The following is a 27,502-nucleotide window of genomic DNA, read 5'->3' on the forward strand; positions in this document are numbered from 1 at the left end:
AACAATGTATATGGCCTAGTGTCAAAGAGTCACTAGGACTCCGGTGCGCACAACAAAATAATTGTTCGTAAAATTTTTCGAATTGGTTTAGTGTAAACCTTTTATTTAAACAAACATCTCAATGTACTCGTGATTGACTTAAATGAATGTTTTCCAATCATAAAGGTTACAAACTTCGATATTCAATAGTTGATTTGTGATAAACAAAAAAGTCACATTTCATCAAAACACAGGTGCAATATGCAATCAAAAAGCAAAGAAATACAACGAAAAGCAAAAAACCCAATGCATTTCGGGGCAACAGCCCCTTCGTCGGGGGTCTGAAAAGAAAAAAAGGGGAATTAAAGAAGCTAATGCATATCTATATATCACAATGTGAATACTTATAACCCTACTTATTTCGAATTATGGCTTACCTAACAAGTGAAAGCACAATGATGACCTGTGTGCAATGGCTCTTAGTTTGCCAAACAATTTCTAAAGGGATAAGAGAGACGTGAAAGTTATACTGTCTATCGAGGTATATGGAAGATAAACAAAAAGTGAAGTCCATGTTACCTGTTCTTAAGTCAGAAATATATCTATAAAAGAAATAATTCCATTACATGTCTCTCAATCTTAAATCTGTGCTTTATATGTTTGCCAAAATGCAATGTCACATTAGCTCACCTGCTAGTGTAATTTGTACGCAATGAAAAAAAGAAACCTGCAGAAAAAAAATGCAGTAAGTGCATTGCACGTAAACCACTATGAAAACAGCGAAAGAAAAAGATACCGCTTTAAATACCTGCGTATCTAAATCACAGCGTATCGATCACGCAAAAGTCTCTCCTCACAATTCTGTGAAAATGAGAGAAGAAAAGTTTGTTTAGCTACCCTTTAATCAATCGGCTTTAGCGTTGGCAAGCAAAAAAAGCTCCAGTCCGACTCACCGTCCGTTTTCACAGTCTGTTCGCCTCCGTGTTAAACCGACAATATGCTGACTGACCAGCAGTGGTGTAAGACTAGAAAGTCCTACGCTTATTTCTAGAAAAGTATCGGCGAGGGATAGACAGCATAGAAGGACTCAAAGGTGCATATATACTGATTTCTGTAAATTCCGAACGGAACTTTATACATTATCTGTGCGCGCTAGGCACGCTAAATCAACAGTGTTCCACATGAATGTATTTAAGCGCAAGATACCGTAAAATAAAATCCGATTTCTAGAAACACGGAACGAAACATTCTGTTTAAAGGGTTGTGTTTACAGAGCAGAAGACACGACGGGAGTCTAAAGTTAGAATGTAAGAAGTAACTAATAACAAAGAATCCGACAAATGATGGATATCTCATTAAAAAACTTGAATACCAAGCCTATTCTAAGATGGATGACGAAAAGGAGTAGAGGGACATGTGATCTAGCCTGTGCCTATGGAAAGTAAAGGAAATAGACGAGGGAGGTTAAAACACAATGAACTCCTGCCTATTTACAATCTACATGCATATTACAAAAATCAAATACACAGCAGTTTATTGATGTTGAAAATATATGCATTTTTTTGGAAAACATGTACAACATATAAGCACAAAAAACAGTAGATTTTGCCTATTTCCAACCTTATGAGCATCTCTGACTTTGAATTTGTAATGAAAACCAAGAAATAGTATGAAATAAAAGAATCATATTTATGGTTTATAGCTCAACAGTATGAGGTGCTGTGATGTATTTATTTTTAGAAAAGATCTAAAAGTTTATGGAGATATCTGAGAAATGGTGTACAAAAAGGGGGAATCATGTTTATTGTTTTCCACTATCCTCACTAAATTGTAAAAAGTGCCATGTTAGTTTTAGGGAGTATAGGAATTCAGAGATAACACGCCATTTCTATTTTATCATTTAGCCCAAGTGGGGTCATGGTTTGTAATTTGCGGATCCAGTAAGTTTCTCTTTAGAGCAAGATCTTGGCATTATCCATACCTAGCCTCTGTGGTATAAGTTCTATGATTTGAAAGCGTAGTTGCGCTATATTGTGGTTTGCATCTATCCAATGTTTTGCCAAAGGAGACGTGATATTTTTGTTTCTTATGCGACTCTTATGCTCTGAGAGTCTTGTTTTCATTTTCCTGTCTGTCTTGCCTATGTACAATAGGCCACATGGGCATTTGATGGAATAAACTATATGCTCAGAGTCACAATTTGTTGTGTGTCTAAGCGCTATTCTTTCTCCTGTTCTTGGATGTTGAAGTGTGTTGCCTGGGATAACGTTGTTGCAATTTTTGCAGTTAAAACACTTCGTAGTTCCTTTATACACTTGTTCCTGTGGTGAAGCAGTCGGTTGATTGAGGAGTTCCTTCAGATTTTGAGCTCTTTTGTATGCAAACAGTGGTCGTTCACTAAATAGAGTTCCGAAGACTTGTGAGGATAGTGGAAAACAATAAACATGATTCCCCCTTTTTGTACACCATTTCTCAGATATCTCCATAAACTTTTAGATCTTTTCTAAAAATAAATACATCACAGCACCTCATACTGTTGAGCTATAAACCATAAATATGATTCTTTTATTTCATACTATTTCTTGGTTTTCATTACAAATTCAAAGTCAGAGATGCTCATAAGGTTGGAAATAGGCAAAATCTACTGTTTTTTGTGCTTATATGTTGTACATGTTTTCCAAAAAAATGCATATATTTTCAACATCAATAAACTGCTGTGTATTTGATTTTTGTAATATGCATGTAGATTGTAAATAGGCAGGAGTTCATTGTGTTTTAACCTCCCTCGTCTATTTCCTTTACTTTCCATAGGCACAGGCTAGATCACATGTCCCTCTACTCCTTTTCGTCATCCATCTTAGAATAGGCTTGGTATTCAAGATTTTTAATGAGATATCCATCATTTGTCGGATTCTTTGTTATTAGTTACTTCTTACATTCTAACTTTAGACTCCCGTCGTGTCTTCTGCTCTGTAAACACAACCCTTTAAACAGAATGTTTCGTTCCGTGTTTCTAGAAATCGGATTTTATTTTACGGTATCTTGCGCTTAAATACATTCATGTGGAACACTGTTGATTTAGCGTGCCTAGCGCGCACAGATAATGTATAAAGTTCCGTTCGGAATTTACAGAAATCAGTATATATGCACCTTTGAGTCCTTCTATGCTGTCTATCCCTCGCCGATACTTTTCTAGAAATAAGCGTAGGACTTTCTAGTCTTACACCACTGCTGGTCGGTCAGCATATTGTCGGTTTAACACGGAGGCGAACAGACTGTGAAAACGGACGGTGAGTCGGACTGGAGCTTTTTTTGCTTGCCAACGCTAAAGCCGATTGATTAAAGGGTAGCTAAACAAACTTTTCTTCTCTCATTTTCACAGAATTGTGAGGAGAGACTTTTGCGTGATCGATACGCTGTGATTTAGATACGCAGGTATTTAAAGCGGTATCTTTTTCTTTCGCTGTTTTCATAGTGGTTTACGTGCAATGCACTTACTGCATTTTTTTTCTGCAGGTTTCTTTTTTTCATTGCGTACAAATTACACTAGCAGGTGAGCTAATGTGACATTGCATTTTGGCAAACATATAAAGCACAGATTTAAGATTGAGAGACATGTAATGGAATTATTTCTTTTATAGATATATTTCTGACTTAAGAACAGGTAACATGGACTTCACTTTTTGTTTATCTTCCATATACCTCGATAGACAGTATAACTTTCACGTCTCTCTTATCCCTTTAGAAATTGTTTGGCAAACTAAGAGCCATTGCACACAGGTCATCATTGTGCTTTCACTTGTTAGGTAAGCCATAATTCGAAATAAGTAGGGTTATAAGTATTCACATTGTGATATATAGATATGCATTAGCTTCTTTAATTCCCCTTTTTTTCTTTTCAGACCCCCGACGAAGGGGCTGTTGCCCCGAAATGCATTGGGTTTTTTGCTTTTCGTTGTATTTCTTTGCTTTTTGATTGCATATTGCACCTGTGTTTTGATGAAATGTGACTTTTTTGTTTATCACAAATCAACTATTGAATATCGAAGTTTGTAACCTTTATGATTGGAAAACATTCATTTAAGTCAATCATGAGTACATTGAGATGTTTGTTTAAATAAAAGGTTTACACTAAACCAATTCGAAAAATTTTACGAACAATTATTTTGTTGTGCGCACCGGAGTCCTAGTGACTCTTTGACACTAGGCCATATACATTGTTCTATTACCAGTTGGCAGGCACTAATCCGGTACAGCACACGTATCGATAGATAGGATCAAAACCCCAGTGTTATATACGAGTGAAACACCCTACCTTATTCATATTTGCCCTATATAATTAGCCTAAATTTGATGATCCTTCTTTAATTGATTCTTTTTTATCTAAATGTGGTTTGCCTAAAGTTCCTTAATTAACTAAAAATAAACCCTTTATTTGCCCATTACTGAAGAAGAAATTCTATTAGCCATTAAGGGCCCGATGTAGGTAGCCCTTTACCGGTCGGAAACGGCCGAAAATACCGATTTTTGGCCGTTTCCGATCGGTAAAGGGCTATCGAGATGTAGGGGCACATTTTCGGTAATTTTACCGAATCGGTATCATTACCGAATCGGTAAATGTACCGATTCGGTAATATGTACCGAATCGGTAAAATTATTACCGATTCGGTAATATTTACCGATTCGGTAAAATTACCGAAAATGCTATGTAGGTAGGCAATGTACCTTCTGCACATGGCTTACAGAATCAATATTTTACCATGGAATACAAATCCATGGTAAAATACCGATTCCGGTGCGCATGCACATGTGTGCATGCACACCTATGTCATGTGACAGGCAGACCTGCCCTTAGGGCAGGTATGCCTGCCACATGGCACCTGTGCCTGTTTTGGGGGTGCCAGAGGGTGTCAAAGTGACACCCCCTGCACCCTTGTGAATTCTTTAATTACCGATTCGGTAAATACCGAATCGGTAATGCCTAATCATTCCTATGGGCTTCAAAGCCCATAGGAATGAATGGGCATTACCGATTCGGTATTTACCGAATCGGTAATTAAAGAATTGTTAAGGATTCGGTAACAAATCCAGATGTTGGGACCTACATACCATTTACCGATTTTGAAATACCGAATCGGTAGGATTCGGTATTTTAAAATCAGTAAATGGCATTTACCTACATCGGGCCCCTGGTCTCTTAAACAAAATAAATCACCAGGCCGTGACGGCATTCCACCAGAATTCTATAAAGAATTTCATTTGCAGCTTATTCCTCATTTGTTTAAATTATTTTCCTTTTTTAGTTCTACAGGAGCTACCTCAGGTTCTTTCACTGAGGCTCTGATTGTTGTGTTACCTAAACTTAGGAAAGACCCTACACTTGTGTCAAATTCCCGTCCTATTTCCTTAATAAATCAAGATTGTAAACGTTATGCCAAAATACTTGCAACCCGGCTAACCTCTGTTTTAGATTCTCTTATTCATCCTGATCAGTCTGGTTCATGAGAAATAGATATTCTGTCAATACCACAAGAACTTTATTACATGCTATCGAACAAGGATCCACTTTATCTTTGCCATCTGGAGTACTTGCATTGGATGCTGAGAAAGCTTTCGATAAAGTTCATTGGCAATTTTTATTTTGTACTTTAATAGCATTTAATTTTAGTGATTTATTTATTTGTATGATATCTGCTCTTTACTCTGCTCCTACTGCTAGTTTATTTATTAATGGCCAACTTACAAATCAATTTTCTCTTTTTTAGAGGTACCAGAGAAGGTTGTCCACTGTCTCCGCTTTTATTTCTTCTTGTTATTGAACCTTTGCTTGTTTCAATTAGGAAATGTAATGATATTGCCGGTATTAATATTAATCAGGTTATTATCGAAACGTTAGCATATGCAGATGATGTACTTTCATTTATTAGCAATCCTGTATCCTCATTCCCTCCTTTACTAGATATTATTTCATCTCATGCTGAAATTTCTGGTTACACGTTAAATACAAATAAAACAGAATGTTTTCCTTTAAATATTCATTGTACCCCAGATATGTTACTCATGAAAGAAATAAGTTGGCAAAGAGATACATTTAAATACCTTGCCATGTTGTTCTCTTCATCTATCAAAGCAACAATATCATTAAATTGTGAATCTATTTTAAGTTACATTAAGGATATAAAATATCTAAATGGTCTTCACTTCATCTTTCATGGTGGGGAAAAATTGACTCAATAAAAATGACTATAGCCCCAAAAATGTTTTATTCCCTAGCCATGATTCATACTCAATATCCTATGAAGTTTTACAAAGTTGTTGATCAACTCCTTCCTAAGTTTATTTGGAGCAATAAACAACCTCGTATTGGTTACATTAAACAAAAAATGGCTAACTGTAATGGAGGATTTGCTTTACCAGACTTTTTTAGTTATCATAAAGCATTTATAATAGAACAAAGATCTCTTTGGTTTACTCATTCTCAGCTGATTAATACTCCTACATGGCTTTTTATAGTAAGGAGTCTGGTTGATCTGTTTCCATTGTCTACTCTGTTAACCATGTCCAATAAGTCAATATTTCTTCATAAATCTGTTATTTTAAAATCCACTAAACTAATATTAAATATTTTTGACTTCATTTTCCAACCACACATGTCCATCACTGAAGATATGTCATTATGGCATAATTCACGCCTGAAACTTTCTAGAAATGTTAGATTTTGGCATTATTGGATTAAAGCAAGTATTTTTTGCCTCAAAGATGTCTACAATAATAATACTTTTATATCTTTTGATAATTTGCAGACGAAATTTCATTTACCTTCTTCTGACTTCCTCAAATATGTACTTTTATGTAATTCTATATTAGATTAATTTGCTCATAATATACCTTCAAATACTAAATCAGATTTATCAATGTATATTCAAACTGTATCCTCTTTGTCTCATGATGTTTCATTAATGTATAAGAAGATGATTGCATTTCAAGGTAACAACATTGATGTGATTTCAACCTCTCTCTCTCTCACAATACATGGCAAACAATTTGGCCTAATAATATTTCAGGATGGTTACCTGTTTCACTTTATTAAACAAATTCCTATATTTTATATAATTGCCTATGGTCTCCATTAAGATTATTTCAAGCTAAGCTTCTTCCAATTTCAAATTGTTTGCATTGTAATTTACACACTGGTTAGTTAAAACATATGCATATGCTAATCCCTATGAGTTTGGCACCACAAATTGGCATCAGTGGCACCACTGGAATGGTCCCTGGAGGAGGTTGTGAGTCCATTACAGAGGCCAATCTGGATCCACAACAGATCCCATGGGCCTGACAGGTGCAGACCAGTCAGAGTCCTTCTCGAACCCATAGGGTCGGAAGGCACTACAGATTGGTCCATCCACCCAAAAATGAGACTCATGGTCTCATAAAACTCTCTGAGTTGAGCAGGGCCACTCCGGCTCCAGGAAACTTGGGGAAGCAATGTGCGGATCTCGGGTCGGCCACAGCCTCAACAGGGACGACCTGGTGGGAGCAGGTCCTGGACTTGTGGCCTCGACCAATAAATGGTACTAGCCCAGAAAAGTCAAAGATCACTGTGTCTTCTTATGTGAGACCAACATGAAGAAGTCCGAGAGTGGTCCCAGGAACTCCCTTGCGAACGGGACCTGGAGAGGTGCAGAATCCCTTGGCGAGGGGCCAGAAGCTTCATGGCCCACTCAAAGATGGCCATCAGATTCATGGTCTTGCAATCCACGCAGGCCTTGGAGTCGTGGTCCCGTTCCAGGTACCAACATATCACCAACATTTGCCTGTGACATGCACCACAATGCATGAAACCAGTTGGTTTCTTCAAAGACATATTCTAAACGTAGGTGAGAAAAGACACAATATTCAAAGTTGACAAAACTGTTGAAAAATTCAGTCAAAAAAACAACCAAGTTGAGCTCGTCTGAGCCGTGCTGATGGCGTGAAAAACAAGAAACTGAGGTCAGCACGTTAGGGTGGAGCCTATATAGGCACTGTGCATATCATTACGGGAAACGGCCTTTACAACAAGGTTTTTACCACGTTGTGCCTTTAACACGCATGTTTTACCACGTGAGTTTTTACCACATATATGCCTTTACAACGCATGCCTTTACCATGCATTTAAGGTAAGTTGGAGGGTGTGGTGGTCTCTCCCCACAAATACATTGTTTTTGCATATATATAAACAATGTATGGTAATGGCAGGCGTTGTAAAAATATATGCGTTCTAAACAATATGCAGGGTAAAAAATGCCTTGCAAAGAGATGCAAATTATTTTCCTGCCTTCTGTCATACAACCCATCATTTCTGTTGTGTAGGACGCCAACGATGCCACGCAGAGCTGCACGATGTCACCTAACGGCACATGAAATGCTGAAATATTTCTGGATCCAGTCTGATGCTTGGGGAATATTCTAAGGTAACCAACCTGCAGCTAGAAGTCTCTATCAGATGTAAGACTTTGCAGAAATAGTGCTGTTCCCACACTTTGTTACCTTACTTTACTCATTTCAGAACTCTGTAGCTCTGCAGTAGGGGAGAATGGTGGTCAAGGTTACTGCAGGGTGTTAAAAATGTCAGCAACATTGCTTGTGGAAAGTATTCTATTTGTAGACACACACGAATTATCCAGTGTAGAGAAAAAAAACACTTCTCTGTGCTCAGCCCTGCCAAGCTAACAACCACAAACAATAGGCATTCAAGAAGATTGCTTTGTTTGATGGCGTCTGCTTTGGTTTTGAGACCTATTGTGACATCATTCAAATGGTTAGCACTTTAATGACTTGGCCTCACTTACCCGAGTATGGGGTACAGAAATAGTACTCCGGGACAGTGTCCGCTGTCAGCGTGTGGGAAGCAGTGCCTTGGGTGGATTCAAGCTGGCTGGTCCCAGCCCAACACCCAGCCTAAGGTACTTCATCTCTCTGACTCAGCCACCCCAGTCGATTGCACACATCACATCTCTCTTCTCATATATTGTCAAGGCGAAGAAAAACAGACATAACATAAAGAAATTGTTGTTTTCTTTATTTGAAAGTAGTGGTTCATTTTCCCAGCGTTGGTGTGTTTTTACTAGGATATAATATATTTCCCAATGACATTGCAGCATAATTAACAATACAGCCTTCTCCTGCTTCCCTTTGACTTCATTGTGTATTGAGCTTTTTAGTACACATACTTACATTATAGCATTTCAAAGGGAAAAAACAATGATATTCAGAAAGCACATTTACACAGCACCTTAACCCTCCTCCCCGGAGCTGAAGAGTAAGCCCCCCACCTCAGGATGGAATGCGGGGTTGATGGATTCCATTCTGGCATACATGGTCGATCACGTCCTTTCTGTCACACCACGACATGCACACTTCGGCCATCAGTGAGCGCGGGACTGGGGTCGGGTGAGAGGAGCTTGTTGGCCAACATTTTTATTGCCCTTTTTTTATCACAGGCCCTCTTACTGTCGTGTGCAATTTTATTGTGTGTGGGTTGGTATTCTGAACATGAGCAGGTTACTTGGCGGTACCTATTGAGTGGTGAGTCCCGGGCCCTATTCCACGTGTTAACCACAGATCCCATGTGAGGTGGGCCAAATCGGGAGATACTAAGCCATTGGTACACGGAAAGAGACCTCTAAAATCAGATGAGAGAAGGACATTAAGGATTTCCATTCAAATTATGACCATATCCTTAAGAATCTATATTTAATTGGAATCAAACCCACCAAGGTCAGAACCCGTTTTCAAGGCGTCACCTGACCGAGAAGCCATTCCCTGCAAGGCAAGCATTCTGAAACTGATGACGCGTCAGAAACATTCCACTATTCCTTCAGTAGAACGAGTGTGACAATTTAGTTTAGGATATGTATGAATGCCTGTGACTGCATTTCTACGGGATGACTATTATGACGTGATTTCATAAATGAGATCCCCTCACCGTAACAACTGATGTGAACTCTGATAGGCTCCTGACGTGTAGTCCGTCTGCCTCTTTTTCTCTCCCACAAACACATTCACACACTGGTAAGTACCTCTCCCATCACATTACACCACATGCCTATGGGCCTGCGGCAATCACACGATGGGTTCTACAGACCATGTCGCTTCTCATTAACGCATTCTTAGCACTCACCCAAAGTACATCTTTTATAAGTCATAAGAGAGTCCAGGGTCAGCTGAAAACAGGTGGCGTGGCCATGAGAGCTGTGCCATCATCCCCTTCCTGGATACCCCGCATCCTTTATTGCGCCATTGGGAAAGCAAAACATGTGTACGCGGGACTGTACAGAACACAACATGCCTTGCAGTGCAGCATAAAAATACTATGAAAAACATTTACTGTTGAATATATAAATACGTACAGGCGGCAGAATCATCATCGATGTGCATTGGCAGCTTCATTATGTAGAAGTACTGGATCACTTAAAAGTACGTCTTAGAACTAAGATGGCGGAGGATTATACATCGACTTTTACAGAGATCCGACAAGAATGTAGGCAAGGTGCCAGCTAGCAGATAACTTTCTAGATTTCCCAGTTTTCCACTGACTATACTATTTAAAGTTGTAGTGCAATTAAATCATGCATTTCTGATCAAACCTCTTTAAAATTACTTTTAAGTCTGGGTCTCATTTCAAGATACGCGTGTCACTCATTATTGTCTGACGTTTACCCTGGAGTTGGAAGGAAGTCTTGTGGCCTCTAACTCGGGAATGTCAATGTCATGTCATGTTAGAGCCATAAAGTGCAGTATAAAAGGAATATTCCCTGGGACCACCTGTAACGTGGAAAGAATGATGACATTTGGCTCTAACACAGCTGACTTGTGACAGAAGGAGTGAACGGGTTCCTTTGCTTTTCAAAAGAACGGGGCATTTTTGAGCACAGCAGGTATTTATCAATGTCTAAAGTCTTTTTAGAAACAGTAGACTCCTGCAGCTAACCTTTAGGTGTACCGTAATCTTTACTCTGTATTGTATCTCTCCACAGTTGCACTGGTGGCCCTGTTCTGCACCAGATTCACTAAGTGTTAACCATAAGATGCAAACCCTTCCATAAAAGAAAGAAAGCAATAGTGACAAAAAGCTTAATTTAAAAAATATATTAGTTGTACTAAAGGACACTTCAATCCTGAAAGTAGCCTTTGAGGGCCTCCAGCAACTAAGGGGATGAGTCTGAACAATTGAAACTGGGAAAATCTGACTTATAGTGGATTTCACTCTTGCCCTAGAAGCCTTTCTAAAGCATTGGCATGCATAGAAGCCTTTTGATTCTAAGACAGCCTCTCTAGTTGTTCGTAGGATGGACTGATCATTGCATCGTGGCATGGCCTAAAAAATAAAATGGGAAACCTATTATTCACACTATATCCCATTTTACATTCAGTGAGATATAGCATATCATAGCTAAGTACACGTATCGAAATGAAAGATGTTATATTCGTTTTGGTAGCACAGTTTCCTTCCCTCTAATAAGCTTAATAAATAAAGCCTTAGAACCAGACTATTGTTGAACACATGATCAGTGCCGTTTTGTGAAAAGTTTGATTAACCTCAGGAGTGTTCTAGTCCTACACTTTTTTTGTTTACTGCTTTGGATGCAGCCTGCACATCGACTACGCATTCGGCGATGAAAACCTCTGCCCGCAAGCATGGGAGCCAACATTAGTAGGAAGCCTCTTTGATTACAAACAACATTGAGGCATGTTGGCCTACTGCAGAACAAGACAGTTATTGTGGATGGTCGCTATTTAATGACCCAACTCTTCAGGTGATGCTCGTGTGTTTCGGAGAATACCTCACCCTTTCCAAAAAAGCTTGCAAGAAATTGGCTGATATGACTCATGTTTGTAAAACTGGAATCATTCACTTCATGATTACACGAGTCAAATCTAGACAAGACAGTTGATCAAAAACAGTGCTATTCAAAAGGCCTCTAAAATGACCTAGCAACAAAAGGAGCGAATTGTGTGGCCTGAACCACTCTATCTAAACCTGGTTGAAATAGAAGGGCTTACTGAAGCAGGAGGAGTTTTTAGTTGCGGTTCACATCTTAGCAAATTGATGTCAACTTCAACATACCCACCCTTGAGCAGGGCAATTGAGCAATGTACTAAACAAACCAAAATTCGAGCCCAGTTCATTGAGAGGAAACATATGTCAACCATGGTTGGCTGCATTTTGTATCTTGTGTCAGATTTCATTCTTTCTCTGTCATGTGACTTCACACTTTTCATGGGTTGGTATAGAAGTTAACTTTTCAAGTAAGTTTAGAAGTTAACATTTTTTCACATACTAGAAAGTGAACTCTCATTGAAAATGCATGCAGTCCCCAAATGTGTTGGTTGCCCAGCACAGAAGTCCCTACGTATGGCCTCTACATCTGAAAATACAAAGTAAATTTGATCTAAAATGTGAACTTAGCTTGCTCAGTAGAGATCTCAATATGTCTGGCTTCCTATCATTACCACAAAGCATATGCGCCAAGCGCATCAAACAGTATAGCATTTCTTTAATTAAGAACATGCAGTCAGGCTTCCACTGCACAAATCGTCTGCTTGTATTGCTTTTCTTCCATGTTTTATGCTCAGTCTTCTTTTGTACACTTCTCATTGCAGATTCATGCAACCCCCACAGGTTTACCTGCTTGGTATTCCAACTTCTCTTCCAATATGAGCGTAAAATAATTAGTCTTGGCTAAGGGATCTAATATGAGCAATTGCTAGTCTCTCTGAGACAGGGATTAGACTTCAGAGGACAACCAGGTTCACCCGGCGTGAGGACTTGGACATGAGGAGAATTGAGATTGCAGATATGTCTCTCTAGTAAGTGTGCTTCTCTTCCATGACACTCGCTCAAGGTGCTTATCTTCTGTATAAGGTGTTGGTTTTGAAAGTTGATCCTTGGTCGTCTCGTCACACCACGGTACTGACCGAGGGGTCAGAGAGATTGAGCTGTCCAGTGATATCTGTTGGATGGTACTGCTGTGAAACACAAAGAAAAATCAGGAAATTGAGCCTCAAAGCATGGATGGTAAACAAACATTTACAATTTTAAGGCCCAAGAAGCTGCTTCTCAGCGGAGCTAAGAACTCGCGAGCTTCCAGGGCCTTTAAATGACAAACATAAACAAACTTTGCCAGTCAGACTTTACGAAAATGCATGCAATACATGCTCTAACAGGTTGGATCACGGTCTAGTTCAGAGTGAGAGCAAACCTGTTCACAGGTACAGCACAATTCTGGAAATGGTGGTCTTTCACACTGTGTAACTCAATGCATGTAGCACAGTCTGATGTCTGTCTCTTATGTTTGCTGCTATTGTGGCACTTAAGGAAGAGCTCAAATCAACGTTGGAGACTGGTCCTATTGTGCGATATGACATTGCATGAATTATGTTCCCCGTGAATTTGGTAAGTTATCTGTTTCAGCCTTTCATGTTGGACCGCATACATATCAGTGAGTTGGGGGTAATATTAGCGGGTGTTATGTACAGCACAAGGAATTAGCAAGTAATTGGCCAGTAGTGCTACAAAAACAGCTGTATTATTCTTATTTTTCTAAGACACTGTTCAAGCTTTGGAGCTACCGCACATCATCCAGGTGTGTTATTGTGTTTACAAGATATTTCGAAATGCAACTGGAAAGCATTTAAACGTGTGTTTCCTGGAAATCTCAGTTGTAGAACTTGGGCTGCAGAAAGAAATCGGCAAACCTAAGTATTTTTGTTATACCCCACCCATATTTATCAAAGAAGTCGGTCATCATATGCCCTGGATGGCATCAATGTGTTTGGGTGTCATGGAAGGGAGTTGAACATTGATACTGATACAAGGGCAAACTTATGATTTACCCAACAACTTAGCATTTAGTATTAAATAATTAAGCTATAGAGAGCCTAACAACGGTGCAATTAGAAGACGTATATAAAGGTTGAGTAAACACCTTGATTCTGCATCCTTTAGTAGATACTTTATCTAGGGGATAAGCCTGAAATGCAACAAAGGGAATTGGTCTGAATCGGTTTTAAGCTGGAGGCAGTACAATTCTTACAAGTTTTCGCATGCAAATGCTTACCAATTATGCACTGCTAAATACACGTGCTGGCACATTTTTTGCATGTGAAAGGTGGCACCAAATCTGGGTCAAGATGTTTTTGCTTAGCAAGCAGCTTGAAGAATGCCAAATCAGTATGCTAATTTGCATGGAAAATTATATATGCGATAAATGTATTTCTTTTTAAAAGTAAGCTTAAATGCATATATAATGCCCCAATGTGTTCATTTTATGAGACCCAGAAGGCAGTAGACTTCAGAGCTAGAGTCAGGTACTGAGAGATCAGGACAAGAATCGCAAGTGCCTTGTAAAGACAGGTAAGTCTGGGGCAGAGTCAGTCACAACATAAGATTCTGCCCCAACCATATAGGTCTTATAAAGGCAAGTCCTTTTGAGACAACTCCTATTGTACTTTTAAGTCAGACAGACTTCTCTGGGCTCCCCTGCCTAACACTAGCACATGTTCAAAGCCCCTAAGGATAATTGCACTCACCGCTGAAAATGGCATGGCCTCACCAATGCCACGGAGTCTCTGTCAAGGGTGTAGCAATCTCACAGAAGTGGCTGCCAGCATTTGCGGTGTCTACTATTTTACAGTCTCCTCAACGAACACTGAATATTGATCCTGTTGGACTTGGCCCCTTTGGCAGGTTCACCGGGAAAGTTTTTGCATTTGCCTAGCCTGTTTCTGTAACCTGGTGTTGGTGATTTTAGACCTCTGCGCACTTTTTCACTGTGGTCCAGTGTAAAGTGCGTGCGCTCTCTGTGTATGTGTGGTGAGAGTGGCCTGCCCTCCCATAGGAATGCATGGGGAATATGTGTGTCCATGGTAGTTCCTGATGTGTGGGGAGTGCAGGTTGAGTTTGGTATGTGCGAACTCGTGAGATTAAATGCTGCACAATGATGTGCCCGGATTTATTGTGTCTAGTGTGGAAGTGCCACTTCTAGAAGTTGGCATGTCTGTGCAGTGAATTTGAATTGACTGTCTGGCTTGTGATTGGCTGGAGCTGGCTGGTGTGCCTGGCTCCAGGAGTCAGGATGGGTCTGCCTCGGTGGTGAATGGAGAGATCTGCATGTTGATAGGAGGGAGGAGCGCACCTGGGACCTGAATAGGGCTGGGCCTTCCCTCCACAATGCTGGCTCCACCCCCTGTGGCGTGTCTGATGTCCCTAGCCTGACCAGTGAAAGGGAGAGAGGGGCTGAGCAAAACAAAGTGCTCAGGAGTTCCCCTGAACCAGCTGTAGCTGGTTCTCCCATTGCCTGCACCTTGTTAACAAAGGGATTTTGTGTATAAAAAGGGGCTGTAACCCCATGAAAAATGTTCTTGTTTCCTGACTTGAATCTACCAGGGGTGTGCTGCTGCTGGGGCCCAGGGGAAGGCTTGCCTCCCTGGGCCCTGCCCAGCCCCTGGATTGCTGGAGGACTTCTTTCTGGGGCCCCTTCTGCTTGGCCTGAGGATGGCTGGGAGACTTTCTCCTCGCCCTGGAGTCCTTTTCCTGGGTTTCCCTGCTTGCTGCTGGGACCCCATTGCTCTGGGGGTCCTTCCTTGGTGGCTTGATGGTTGCTGTGCCCCAGCGCCTCTTGAGCTCTTTGTTTTTCATTTATGGGCAGAGCGCTGTTGTTTTCCCTCGGGGGAAGCGCTCCTGCCCTTTTGTGTTTAATCGAGCAGGTGCCTACCCTGCATTATGCCGTGGTGGTGTGGGGTTAATTATGGGTGCCCACCTCGTTTATGGGAGCCTTTTAGCGGGGGCCCACCCCGGGGATATACTTTTGGTACCGAGGAAGCCTACCCCTCATTGTGCTGAGTGAAGTGAAATCCCGCCGCGGCCCCGGTCGGCTGTAGCGGAAGTCAGGCAAGGATTTGCCTGGTGGCGGGCGGGACCTCCGAGTTCGCAGAGGAACTCCCGCACACGCCCCAGCAGCATGGAAGAGTCGCTTGGAGTCCCGCGGGCTCCCCTGCCCGGCCTGTCTTCCGGGGAGGGACCGGGTCGAGGAGCGAGCAGGGGGAGCCGTGCTGACTTCCATGCGCAGGACAGAGCCCTGCATGCTACCGCCGGGCCCGCTGCTTTACAAGGAGTACCGGTTGCCCAGGAGAGGGGCCGGGTAAAGAGAGAGTCCCTCGCTCCAACCGGTGGAGATGGTGGCCGAGAGGGCCCCGCGGGGGTCCCCAGGTCTGTGGCCATATCAGGGAGCTTTGTCGGTGCCCTGGCGGCCCCACTTGCGAGAGGGTCGCCCCAACGACTGGGGGCATATTTGTTTAAGGAGCCTAGGTGGCTCAACCACCCCCAATTTGTTTTCCGAGCCAGATAGCTCCAGCAGGGGCAATGTTATTTTAAAGAGCCCCCAGTGGGGCCCAGAGGGCACCGTTGTGCCAGGGCCCATTTTGTCCTTTCCTCCGCAGTTCCTTGGGGGACATGCTGATTTCCAGAGCCTAGATGGCTCCAACGTTTTTGCGCAAAATTGTCCTAAGGGCCAGTGAGGTCCCATGTCGCAGTTTTGGGTTCACAGCTGCCCAGCAAGTAGTGGGCAGCTGCACCATTTAGGTTCTTTCTTTCCATGAGACATGGTTAGTTGTATGGCCTAGAGGGCTCCAACATGTAGCAAGTTGCTCTGAGGGCCAGGGAGAGCCCATGCTGCAGTTTTGCTGATTTACAGCTGCCCAGCAAGTAGTGGGCAGCTGCACCATTTAGGCCGCAATCCTTGTCTTTGGGGGCATGTCTGAGCTAGGAGTGAGTTGAACTCCTTCACCCCTGACACAGCTGCGCAGCACTTAGTGCCAGCTGCAGCGTTTAGGCCCTTTTATTGTTCTCAGCTGTCCAGCAAGTAGTGGGCAGCTGCAACGTTAAGGTTGGCGCAGATGGCGCACACCTGACTAGCGCTGCCTCAGCAGCGCGCCCTGACATTTCTGGACACAGGGCATTTGAGCCCCTTCTTAAGATGGCCAGTTGGCCAGGGGGCTGGTATGTGGATAGGGCGCAGGACCCTAATGTGATTGATGTGTTCTAAATGTGGTCCTAGGAAATGTATTGCTTATAGTATGTTTTGCGCACCCTGTATCTGATACCTCTAAAACTGTGGTTTATGATTATGAGGTTGTTTTACCTGTGTAGGTTTGTGTTAGTGAGATTGTACTTAACTCTGTGCTTTACGCCCCTAAATGTGAATTATACTTAGGAGGTAGGGTCTAATGTGTTTAGACTAGTGAGAGATTGCATAATGTGTTTATGCTGGTGAGGTTGGCACAGAATGTACTTCGCGCCTGATGTGACTGTGCATAATGTAGTTTATGTTACAGGTTGAGGTGGAGTACAGTGATTACCAGTATTACTGGTTGTAAATTTATGATCTATTTTTACTTGTCCCAATTTCTGCTAAGTGCTGATTCTGACAGTGGCCCACGTGGACCTGTCCTGTGTAAATAATCCCTTGTGAATGGCACGATGTATATTGTGTGATTACTATCTGATGTGTTTTGAGAATACAAAACTTATTTTTATATAACCTTGTGTGGAGTTCCTTTTGTGGTGTGCCTGGGATGTTGTTGCTGTGTGCGTGCGCAAATGCTTTACACATTGCCTCCGAGATAAGCCTGACTGCTCGTGCCAAGCTACCAAGGGGATGAGCAGGGGTTATTTTGGCGTGTGACTACCTTGCCCTGACTAGAGTGGTGGTTTCTGCCTGGCTTTGGCGCAAGCCTTTGCCAATACAAATCCCAGTTCTAATATTGGTGATCAGCAGTGAGGATTAGGACTTGTGTTTGCGCAGTACCACAGCGACGATAGTCACATGTTGGGGATTATTGTTTTTGATTTTGTTTTTCCTCAAGAGTGTCATTTTCAAATGGTGTTCCTGCGCTTTTATGTTTAGTGGCAGAAGTGAGAAAATGACAGGGCGGGACGCCAGTGGGTGGGGAGGTTCCCATAGTTAGGGAGTCCCTTGCTGGGTCCAGTGCCCAATCCCTGTGCCTGTCCCCAGAGGTGTGGGTAGATAGGAGAGAGGGGGTGTGGAGGAGAAATGGCTAGCTTAGGAGGGTGGTTATCGCCTGAGTGTAGTGTGTGTGTCTGGATTCCCCAGTATGGTAGGATCCAGTGGTGGCAGCAAAAATGTGTCCCGTGCGTTAAGTCCCAGTTCCCAGAGTATGGTGCCTGGTGCTCAGTAAGAGGGGTACAGGTTGAGAGTCAGGGGCAGTGAGGAACTGTCTCACTAGTCTGGAGGGGGTGTGTGTGGATGAGTGGTGTGTGCCCTGGAGGAGTTGTTGTGAGTTCTTTGTTTGATAAGGAGCTTGCACAGGAGGTGAACCTTTGGTGGTGTGCGGTAGGTCCTGCAGCGGCCCTAGAGGAGTAGGTGTGAGTTCTTTGTTTGACAAGAAGCTTGCACGGGTGGTGTACCTCTGGTGTGCTCGAGGTCCTGCAAATGCCCTGGACAAGTGAGTGTGAGTTCTTTGTGTGATAAGAAGTTTGCACAGAAGGTGGATCTCTGGCGGTGCACTAGTGGTCTTGCAGAGGCATTTGGGAGTGATTCCAACCGGAGTGGCTTGTGTATCTTCTAGTCCTGATGGGAGGAAGAGGTTCATGTGTAGCCCAGCTAGGTCCCAGTAGAATGGGAAGGGTTGTAGGGGCCCACGTCCTGTCTCTGAAGGAGTGGGAGGGACTGCATGTTTCCATGTGCACTGAAACCCAGTCTCTGGGCCTGGAGGGTTCCCTAAGGGAGCACAAGGGCGGGGCCTAGGCGGTACTGGCAGGTCATTCGAGGAGGATCTTCTTATGTCTAGAGGACGGGGAGTTTCTGTAACCAGAACTCCGGCGGTCCTGGTGTTGGGCAGTACCGCCCCTAAGTGGAGGATGCAGAAGTCCTGTTGAGGGGAGAGAGGGGGACAAAAGCCCCAGTAGAAAAGTCAGTGTGTCAGGGGCCAGCCAGAAGGGCGGAGCTAACCGTGAGTGACCATGGTGACACCACTTCTGTTCTGAGTCAGGCAGACTTTCGACGACACATTAGTGATGTGTCACCCTCAAGGGGGAGGGCATGCGTGCTCCCTGTGAAGTCCTGGTTCGCTGGGCCTTCCCTGCGGAGGGGAAGACCAGGTTCGGGTTGTAGCCTGACCTGGAAGGCAGGGCATCTGTAACAAGTGTCCTGGCCAGGTTGCCTTCTAGGGGTACCCCTGTGAACACAGGTGGGGCTCATCTTAAGTGAAGAGACCCTGTGTTGCCCAGAAGGGGTGGTTCAGGCCTCGCCGGGATCCTTAGGGTCCCTGGCTGACTATGGTAGTACTACCCTGAGAGTAGGTGCAGCCCATCTTAAAGGAGGGGGGTCCCTGCTCTACAGTGGGAGGGTGCAGAACTCTTCAAGGGGGTGCAGAGGGAGGGAGTCCTCGTCTCTGACCCCGGTGTAGCTGGAAGGTAGATCCCAGGTGGTAGACCAGTGATGGAGAGAGGTTCTGAACTGGTGGGAGAGTTGTGTTCTGGGGGGTGCTTCCCTGGGAGGGTGCGGAACCCCAGAAGTAGAGGTAGGGTGGGGCATTCTTGCCCGAGACCTCTGGTCAGCCTGAGGGTGCGGACCCTAGGTTGAAGGATCAGTGGGAGTTGCAGCTACACTGAGAAGGAGAGTGGAGAATGGCTATTGTGTGCCAGGGGTTACTGCCCCCCACTCTGTGGATTGGTCAGGACCTGTGACATCTGGATGGCCTAGGGCCTGTTCCTGGCCGTAGACAACTAGAAAGTACCAGTGGGGTATCCTAGTTGGGCCAGAGAGTTCTTGTTTAGAGGAAACCATGTGGGTTCAGAGTGGCGTAGAACCGGAGGGTGTCCCTGCTGTGAGGGCCCGCATCCATGTTCTATCGCCCAAAGCAGGGAAGCCCATCAAGGGAGAGATTGGTCTACCCTGCGTTTTGGCTGGAAGGGGGTTGTGTTGGACTTGGCCCTTTTGGCAGGTTCACCCTGAAACTTTTTGCATTTGCCTAGCCTGTTTCTGTAACCTGGTGTTGGTGAATTTAGGCCTCTGCGCACTTTTTCACTATGGTCCAGTGTAAAGTGCGTGCGCTCTCTGTGTATGTGTGGTGAGAGTGGCCTGCCCTCCCATAGGAATGCATGGGGAATATGTGTGTCCATGGTAGTTCCTGATGTGTGGGGAGTGCAGGGTCGAGTTTGGTTTGTGCGAACTCATGAGATTAAATGCTGCGCGATGATGTGCGTGGATTTATTGTGTCTAGTGTGGAAGTGCCACTTCTAGAAGTTGGCATGTCTGTGCAGTGAATGTGAATTGACTGTCTGGCTTGTGATTCGCTGGAGCTGGCTGGTGTGCCTGGCTCCAGGAGTCTGGATGGGTCTGCCCCGGTGGTGAATGGAGAGATCTGCATGTTGATAGGAGGGAGGAGTGCACCTGGGACCTGAATAGGGCTGGGCATTCCCTCCACAATGCTGGCTCCACCCCCTGTGGTGAGTCTGATGTGCCTAGCCTGGCCAGTGAAAGGGAGAGAGGGGCTGAGCAAAACAAAGTGCTCAGGAGTTCCCCTGAACCAGCTGTAGCTGGTTCTCCCATTGCCTGCACCTTGTTAACAAAGGGATTTTGTGTACAAAAAAGGGCTGTGACCCCATGAACTTTTTCTTGTTTCCTGACTTTAATCTACCAGGGGTGTGCTGCTGCTGGGGCCTAGGGGAAGGCTTGCCTCCCTGGGCCCTGCCCAGCCCCTGGATTGCTGGAGGACTTCTTTCTGGGGCCCCTTCTGCCTGGCCTGAGGATGGTTGGGAGACTTTCTCCTCGCCCTGGAGACCTTTTCCTGGGTTTCCCTGCTTGTTGCTGGGACCCCTTTGCTCTGGGGTTCCTTCCTTGGGGGCTTGATGGTTGCTGTGCCCCCAGCACCTCGTGAGCGCTTTGTTTTTCATTTATGGGCAGGGCGCTGTTGTTTTCCCTCGGGGGAAGCGCTCCTGCCCTTTTGTGTTTAATCGAGCAGGTGACTACCCTGCATTATGCTGTGGTGGTGTGGGGTTAATTACGGGTTCCCACCCCATTTATGGGAGATTTTTAGCAGGATCTCACCCCCCGGATATACTTTTGGTACCGAGGGAGCCTTCCCCTCATTGTGCTGAGTGAAGTGAATTCCGCCGCGGTCCCGGTCGGCAGAAGCGGAAGTCAGGCACGGATTTGCCTGGTGGCGGGCGGGACTTCCGGGTTCGCAGAGGAACTCCCGCGCACGCCCCGGCAGCCTGGAAAAGTCGCTTGGAGTCCCGCGGGCTCCCCTGCTCAGGCCTGTGTTCCGGGGAGGGACCGGGTCGAGGAGCGAGTAGGGGGAGCCGCGCTGACTCCCATGTGCAGGACAGAGCCCTGCGTGCTCCTGCCGGCCCCCGCCGCCTTAGGAGGAGTCCCGGTCCCCAGGAGAGGGGCCGGGTGAAGAGAGAGTCCCCCGCTCCAACCGGTGAGTCCCCGAGGGAGTCCGAGGGTGGAGAGAGGCGAAGTCAGAGCGGGCCTGTACGCGCAGTGGGCCGCTCCAAAGTGGAGACGGTGGCCGAGAGGGCCCCGCGGGGGTCCCCAGGTCTGTGGCCATATCAGGGTGCTTTGTGGGCGCCCGGGTAGCCCCACTTGCGAGAGGGCCACCCCAAAAACCGGGGGCATATTTCTTTAAGGAGCCTAGGTGGGCCCCCCGCCCCCCATTTCTTTTCCGAGCCAGATGGTTCCAGCAGGGGCAATGTTATTTTATAGAGCACCCAGCAGGGCCCAGAGGGCACCGTTGTGCCAGGGCCCATTTTGTCCTTACCCCCGCAGTTCCTTGGGGGACATGCTGATTTCCAGAGCCTAGATGGCTCCAACGTTTTGGCGCAAAATTGTCCTAAGGGCCAGTGAGGGCCTATGTCGCAGTTTTGAGTTCACAGCTGCCCAGCAAGTAGTGGGCAGCTGCACCGTTTAGGTTCTTTCTTTCCAGGAGACATGGTTAGTTGTAGGGCCTAGAGGGCTCCAACGTGTCGCAAGTTGCTCTGAGGGCCAGGGAGAGCCCATTCCGCAGATTTGCTGATTTACAGCTGCCCAGCAAGTAGTGGGCAGCTGCACCGTTTAGGCCGCAATCCTTGACTTTGGGGGCATGTCTGAGCTAGGAGTGAGTTGCACTCTTTCACCCCTGATACAACTGCGCAGCACTTAGTGCCAGCTGCAGCGTTTAGGCCCTGTTATTGTTCTCAGCTGCCCAGCAAGTAGTGGGCAGCTGCAACGTTTAGGTTGGCGCAGATGGCGCACCCCTGACTGGTGCTGCCTTAGCAGGGTGCCCTGACATTTTGGACACAGGGCATTTGAGCCCCTCCTGAGATGGCCAGTTGGCCAGGGGGCTGGTATGTGGATAGGGCGCAGGGCCCTAATGTGATTGATGTGTTCTAAATGTAGTGCTACGAAATGTATTGTTTATAGTGTGTTTTGCGCACCCTGTATCTGATACCTCTAAAACTGTGGTTTATGATTATGAGGTTGTTTTACCTATGTAGTTTTGTGTTAGTGAGATCGTACTTCACTCTGTGCTTTACGCCCCTAAATGTGAATTATACTTAGGAGGTAGGGTCTAATGTGTTTAGACTAGTGAGAGATTGCATAATGTGTTTATGCTGGTGAGGTTGGCGCAGAATGTAATTCGCGCCTGATGTGACTGTGTTTAATGTAGTTTATGTTACAGGTTGAGGTGGAGTACAGTGATTACCAGTAATTACTGGTTGTAGATTTATGATCTATTTTTACTTGTAACAATTTCTGCTAAGTGCTGATTCTGACAGTGGCCCACGTGGCCCTGTCCTGTGTAAATAATCCCTTGTGAATATTGCCCGTGCCAGTTGGCACGATGTATATTGCGTGATTACTATCTGATGTGTTTTGAGAATACAAAAGTTATTTTTCTATAACCTTGTGTGGAGTTCCTTTTGTGGTGTGCCTGGGATGTTGTTGCTGTGTGCGTGCGCAAATGCTTTACACATTGCCTCCGATATAAGCCTGACTGCTCGTGCCAGGCTACCAAGGGGGTGAGCAGGGGTTATCTTGGCGTGTGACTCCCTTGCCCTGACTAGAGTGGTGGTTTCTGCCTGGCTTTGGCGCAAGCCTTAGCCAACCAGAAATAGCCAGTTCTAACAGATCCAAACTGGAAGTCTTTGATTGAGAAAGTCAAATTTAGGCCAATAGTTTAGGCAACCCTCTTCAAGGATGAAATAGAAACCCTTTCGATCCTCAGTTTGAGTTGTTGTAAAGCACCAATTCTCATTACAGCATCACCTTATTTAGCAATGAGATGTCTTGAATTCTTATTGTGTGAAAAACATCTTGTCATTGTCTGTCCAACTTCCACAATGACCCCTTCTTATGCTCTTCGATTTTCTTTCATCTATGTAACCATATTTTTATTGCTAACACTTTCCTTTGTGAGGTTAGTTGCAAGAAAAAATCAAGGCTGCATCAAGTAAAAATAATGTTGAAAAACATTAATTAAAATGTTCAGTCAGATAGCTAGTATTTTCCATGGCCTATTAAACCCCGAAAACTCCAGCAGCCTCTCATCAAGCTGCAGCTGGAACCTGGGCTGAAGGCACATGCATAGATGTGAAAGTACTCTCTGGTGAGAGCTCCCCAATATAGTTCATGTATTCGAAGCAATCAATTACAAACATATCATAGTCACAGTTAAGTGTAAAGTTGAACTCAACTCACTATCTTCCAGGAAAAGACATACACTTCTCAAAGACCCTCAAAAACCTGGTCTGTGTGTCAAATTTGATGGCTTCAGTAACGTGATGTAGCTGACATGCTTTCAGTGGAATTAAAGGAGCTTGTCAAAACTTTCAGTGCAGTGGTAAAAAGTGGGATAAAACAACCGACTGCGATATAAGCCGAAAATGATTGATTATAAAGACATTTTACTTGTTATACTATTACAGTTGTCAGACTTTGTGTGTTTGGAGAGGAGCTGTTTTGCGAATGTCCTGTTGAGAGAAGAAGCTGGTAGGGCAGTCCTTCATCCTCCAAGTACCCTTTAACAAGTGTCCTGCTTAAAGATAGCACCTAGGGCAGTCCGGTCTGAAACACAGTGTGGCTGTCAAATAGAGTTGACTGGAATGATAATTTGAATGCTAAGCTCTTGCTCAGGCTTGGTCCCAGGATTTAGCCATCCTGTGTGAAAAAAGGGCCTAATCAGAGAGAAAGGTCTCTACAGGGTGCCCCGCTGCCGGATTACTCATTGTCGGGTCCCCTGCCAGAGACCAGGAATTGTGATCATGATCTGCCTCATAATCGACTAAAAAGTAAAAGCGTTGTAATTGGTGAGGTTTGGATTGCATGATTTTATACCACGTTCTTATGTGGAATGGTTTAGGGTGTTAGAGACAAACTGGCTAATTTGCTCAGTATCTTAAACTTTTCTGTAATTTGATCAACATCTCTAAACAATTTGGCTGCACCCACATGCATGCCCACCAATGTGCTCTGAATCTTAATGGAAAGCCAGATAAATGCCTCCCTTAGCAGAGGAATTTTTCTTGACTTCGTCGCCAATTCAACTGTATCTAATCCTGCCAAAATACATGAAACTGTGCCCCCACTGTTGGGAATGTCAGGTTCCATCTCCCTCATCACTGCGGCTGCTCTCAGAGAAATGTTATGTGGAGATGTTTCTCAATCATTTCTCCAATTCTTCACTGGCCATATTTTAGCATTCAAGTTGGGAGGAGGTCTCCATTTTCTCTTCTTTTTCATTTGAAAGCAACAAATCATCTGTTTCTGTGCCACTAATCCCACCTCTAAATGCCTAGAGGAATCTTGGTCACAGGTCCTTTTTGTGTGAAACTTAATTCTTTAGCATTAACTATCACTATTTTTCTTTTCCTTGTGCACTGATTCTTTAAGGTGGTAGTCAGGCAGGATTCACAGTTTTCACTGTCATGACAGATTCTCATCTATACATTTTCTGAAATTCCCGGGTTTGGGACCACTAAATGGCATTTTTCTATGTACTAAACCCATTTAAAAACTAAGTAACCGGTTACTGAATCTCAATATGGGTTTAGAAATGCATTATGAATTGCAATTGGAAGAAGCATGCTAAGGAAGTGCCTTACAAATTTGTGATTTCCAATGCAGAATGTCAATGATTTTCAACCATAATTTCCATTGTAAACCATTGATTTGTAACTGATTCCTCAAAGGGGGTGGTACGCCATTCATAAAGGGGAAGGAGGATCCCAAAAGCAACACTCCCCCAGTTCGTCTTAGTCAATGTCTAAAAAGTTTGTTTGAGAGTAGGCAGTGGCGGGGACCATTGCCAATTCTTGAACACACTTATTAATTTTTAAAAAACTTTTTTTAATTCAGCCCCCTGTTTCCTTTAAGGAAAAGGGCCTTCTTTTTTTTTAAAGAAGTTTTCTTTATTTAAATACGATCATAGACGTGGTCTGCTGGCCTCAGCAAGCACCATCTCTGTGACGGCATCCAATCAGAGTAAATCCCAATTTATGACCTACTACCTGAATAGTAATGATTTAGGTCAAATTGCAACCCACTCCAAATAACATTATTGGTCTATTAATACATACATCTATCCCTTCGTGGCATGGTAACAGCACTGCAAATTGTATCCTGTGGTATCATCACATTCTTTTCTCACAGTTGAGCACCAACCAGATGATCACCACCCAGTGGCAGACAGTGCACTCCTCATTTGATGAGGTAATACATTGGACATTCCTCTTTCTGTGATACCCTTGTACTTTGTGTTCATTTAGGGCTTAATGCATTCAGAATGAAAACCTGCTGAAAAGTCAGAAGAATGAACATATGCTATCTGTGAGGAGAGTGGTCATGCAATCCAACCTCACGGCATAAAAAGTACATACTACACTGAAACTTGTGTCAACTGTTCATTGGCGGTGATGTATTTTGTAGTGACCCAATGTGAGGGAACGAGCCCTGGACCATGACATTATTTGGTGGTGAAGGGGCAGAATTGTTTTTTTCTGAACACAAGCACGTCATGAGGTGTTAAAGATAAGTGAGGCTAGGGCGGTGCTTCCCTTTACGTATCTGGGAGCTAAGTAGTTCAACCGGACATAGAGTAGATAAAGCCATGTGCTTTGTGATTTAAAGACAGTCAAATAACACATACCTTCACGGTTGAAAGAAAACTACATTGGCATCCAGGGGCGGCACAAATCAAACATAAATTGCTGACATCGATGCATGAAATTGTAAAGGCAATACTTTGAAGCAAATCAAAGCAAGGATAACCAATTACCACCCAACAAGAAACCTACATTCAGCCCGTAACAACATTCTGTTAATCCAAAAAATGAACAGATCCTTGGTGGGAGGCAAACGCCTATCCTACCTGGGGCTCAAGGCTTGCAACAAACTTCCAGAGTCACTGAGAGAAGAGGAAAACATATTTAATTTCAGGAAAAATATTACATAAGCATCTATTCCAGCAAACCACTTGCCAAACCAGTCAATGGCGGCGTATTTGGTATCATGTCTTCTAAGACTTTTAGCTTTTTGGTTAGCCACGATGTTTAAGCACCATATGAATACCATCAGTAATTAAAATAAACAATGTTTTTAAAGAGGAGTTAAGGCCTATGTATGTATGGTGCTGAGCAGGTCCCTCACTAATTTTCACACAATAAATATTAAAACAACGGTCTTTTGGTCACTTTTTTAATACTAAGTCTTAATAAATTGCATCACTTGTGCACAATAACATTAAGAGGGAGGGGCACAGAGGTCTGGGTGTTGCACTTTAGTACTAGAAGGGCACTTGGCCATGTGAATGTGGTTTAGGCAATAGGTGGGCGTTGTGGAGCTGGTAGTGGGTCGAGGCACTGCGAATGAATTGGGGAGCTGGAGAGGATTTCAGGTATGGGCCATGGTTTGGGCTATTGGGAGAGGGAATGAGTGAATGGATGGGAAGCTCGGGAAGTTAGAAGGGTGGATGAGGAAGTGGTTAAGTTGTGTTACAATAGGCGAGCCATGATGCTGATAGAAAAGTAGGTACAGGCAATAAACGGGCATGCATTTTGTTAGCAGATCCCTGCCTTGAGCTTATTGTTTTAAGCTTTAATGCAACCTATACAACTTACCCACATATTATCGTTAACATGTTTCAACTGGTGTATTTACATAGTGAAGATTTGATCCCTTATGAAAGATGAGTACTTTGCACAGAACAGATAAATATTCAGCAGGGAGGTCTAAAGGTCAAACACGAGGTAATTTCCATATTTTATTTGTTTGAATGGTTCTTATATTTTATTGTTAGCTGTGGCTAGCTAGAGAGCAGGTACAGGGGCACCAGGATAGATACAAAATCACAAGTTTGGTAATAGATGACACAAAGTAAAAAGGTAAGTTCTAACTACTTCCTTCCTGAATTAGAGCAAAGATAGAGCTACTTTGAGCTATAAGGGAAGAAACTGTTTTCTAGAGGCCTGGATTCG

The 27,502-nt window shown here is 44.0% G+C and overlaps 1 protein-coding gene across 4 annotated transcripts in view; it reads right to left on the reverse strand.

Moving 5' to 3' along the window:
* Window positions 1-9,028: 9,028 nt before the first annotated feature.
* GRIN1 (glutamate ionotropic receptor NMDA type subunit 1) overlaps window positions 9,029-27,502 on the reverse strand; it is an 851,805-nt gene continuing 833,331 nt past the window's right edge. For all 4 annotated transcript variants that reach the window (XM_086921247.1, XM_086921250.1, XM_086921251.1 and 1 more), the window contains one exon: window positions 9,029-12,993. In XM_086921247.1, coding sequence (XP_086777373.1) covers window positions 12,925-12,993 — 69 coding nt within the window. In that variant the 3' untranslated portion in view covers window positions 9,029-12,924. The remainder of the gene's footprint in view (window positions 12,994-27,502) is intronic.

The sequence above is a fragment of the Lissotriton vulgaris genome, chromosome 5 (assembly GCF_964263255.1).
Source record: "Lissotriton vulgaris chromosome 5, aLisVul1.2, whole genome shotgun sequence".
NCBI lineage: Eukaryota > Metazoa > Chordata > Amphibia > Caudata > Salamandridae > Lissotriton > Lissotriton vulgaris.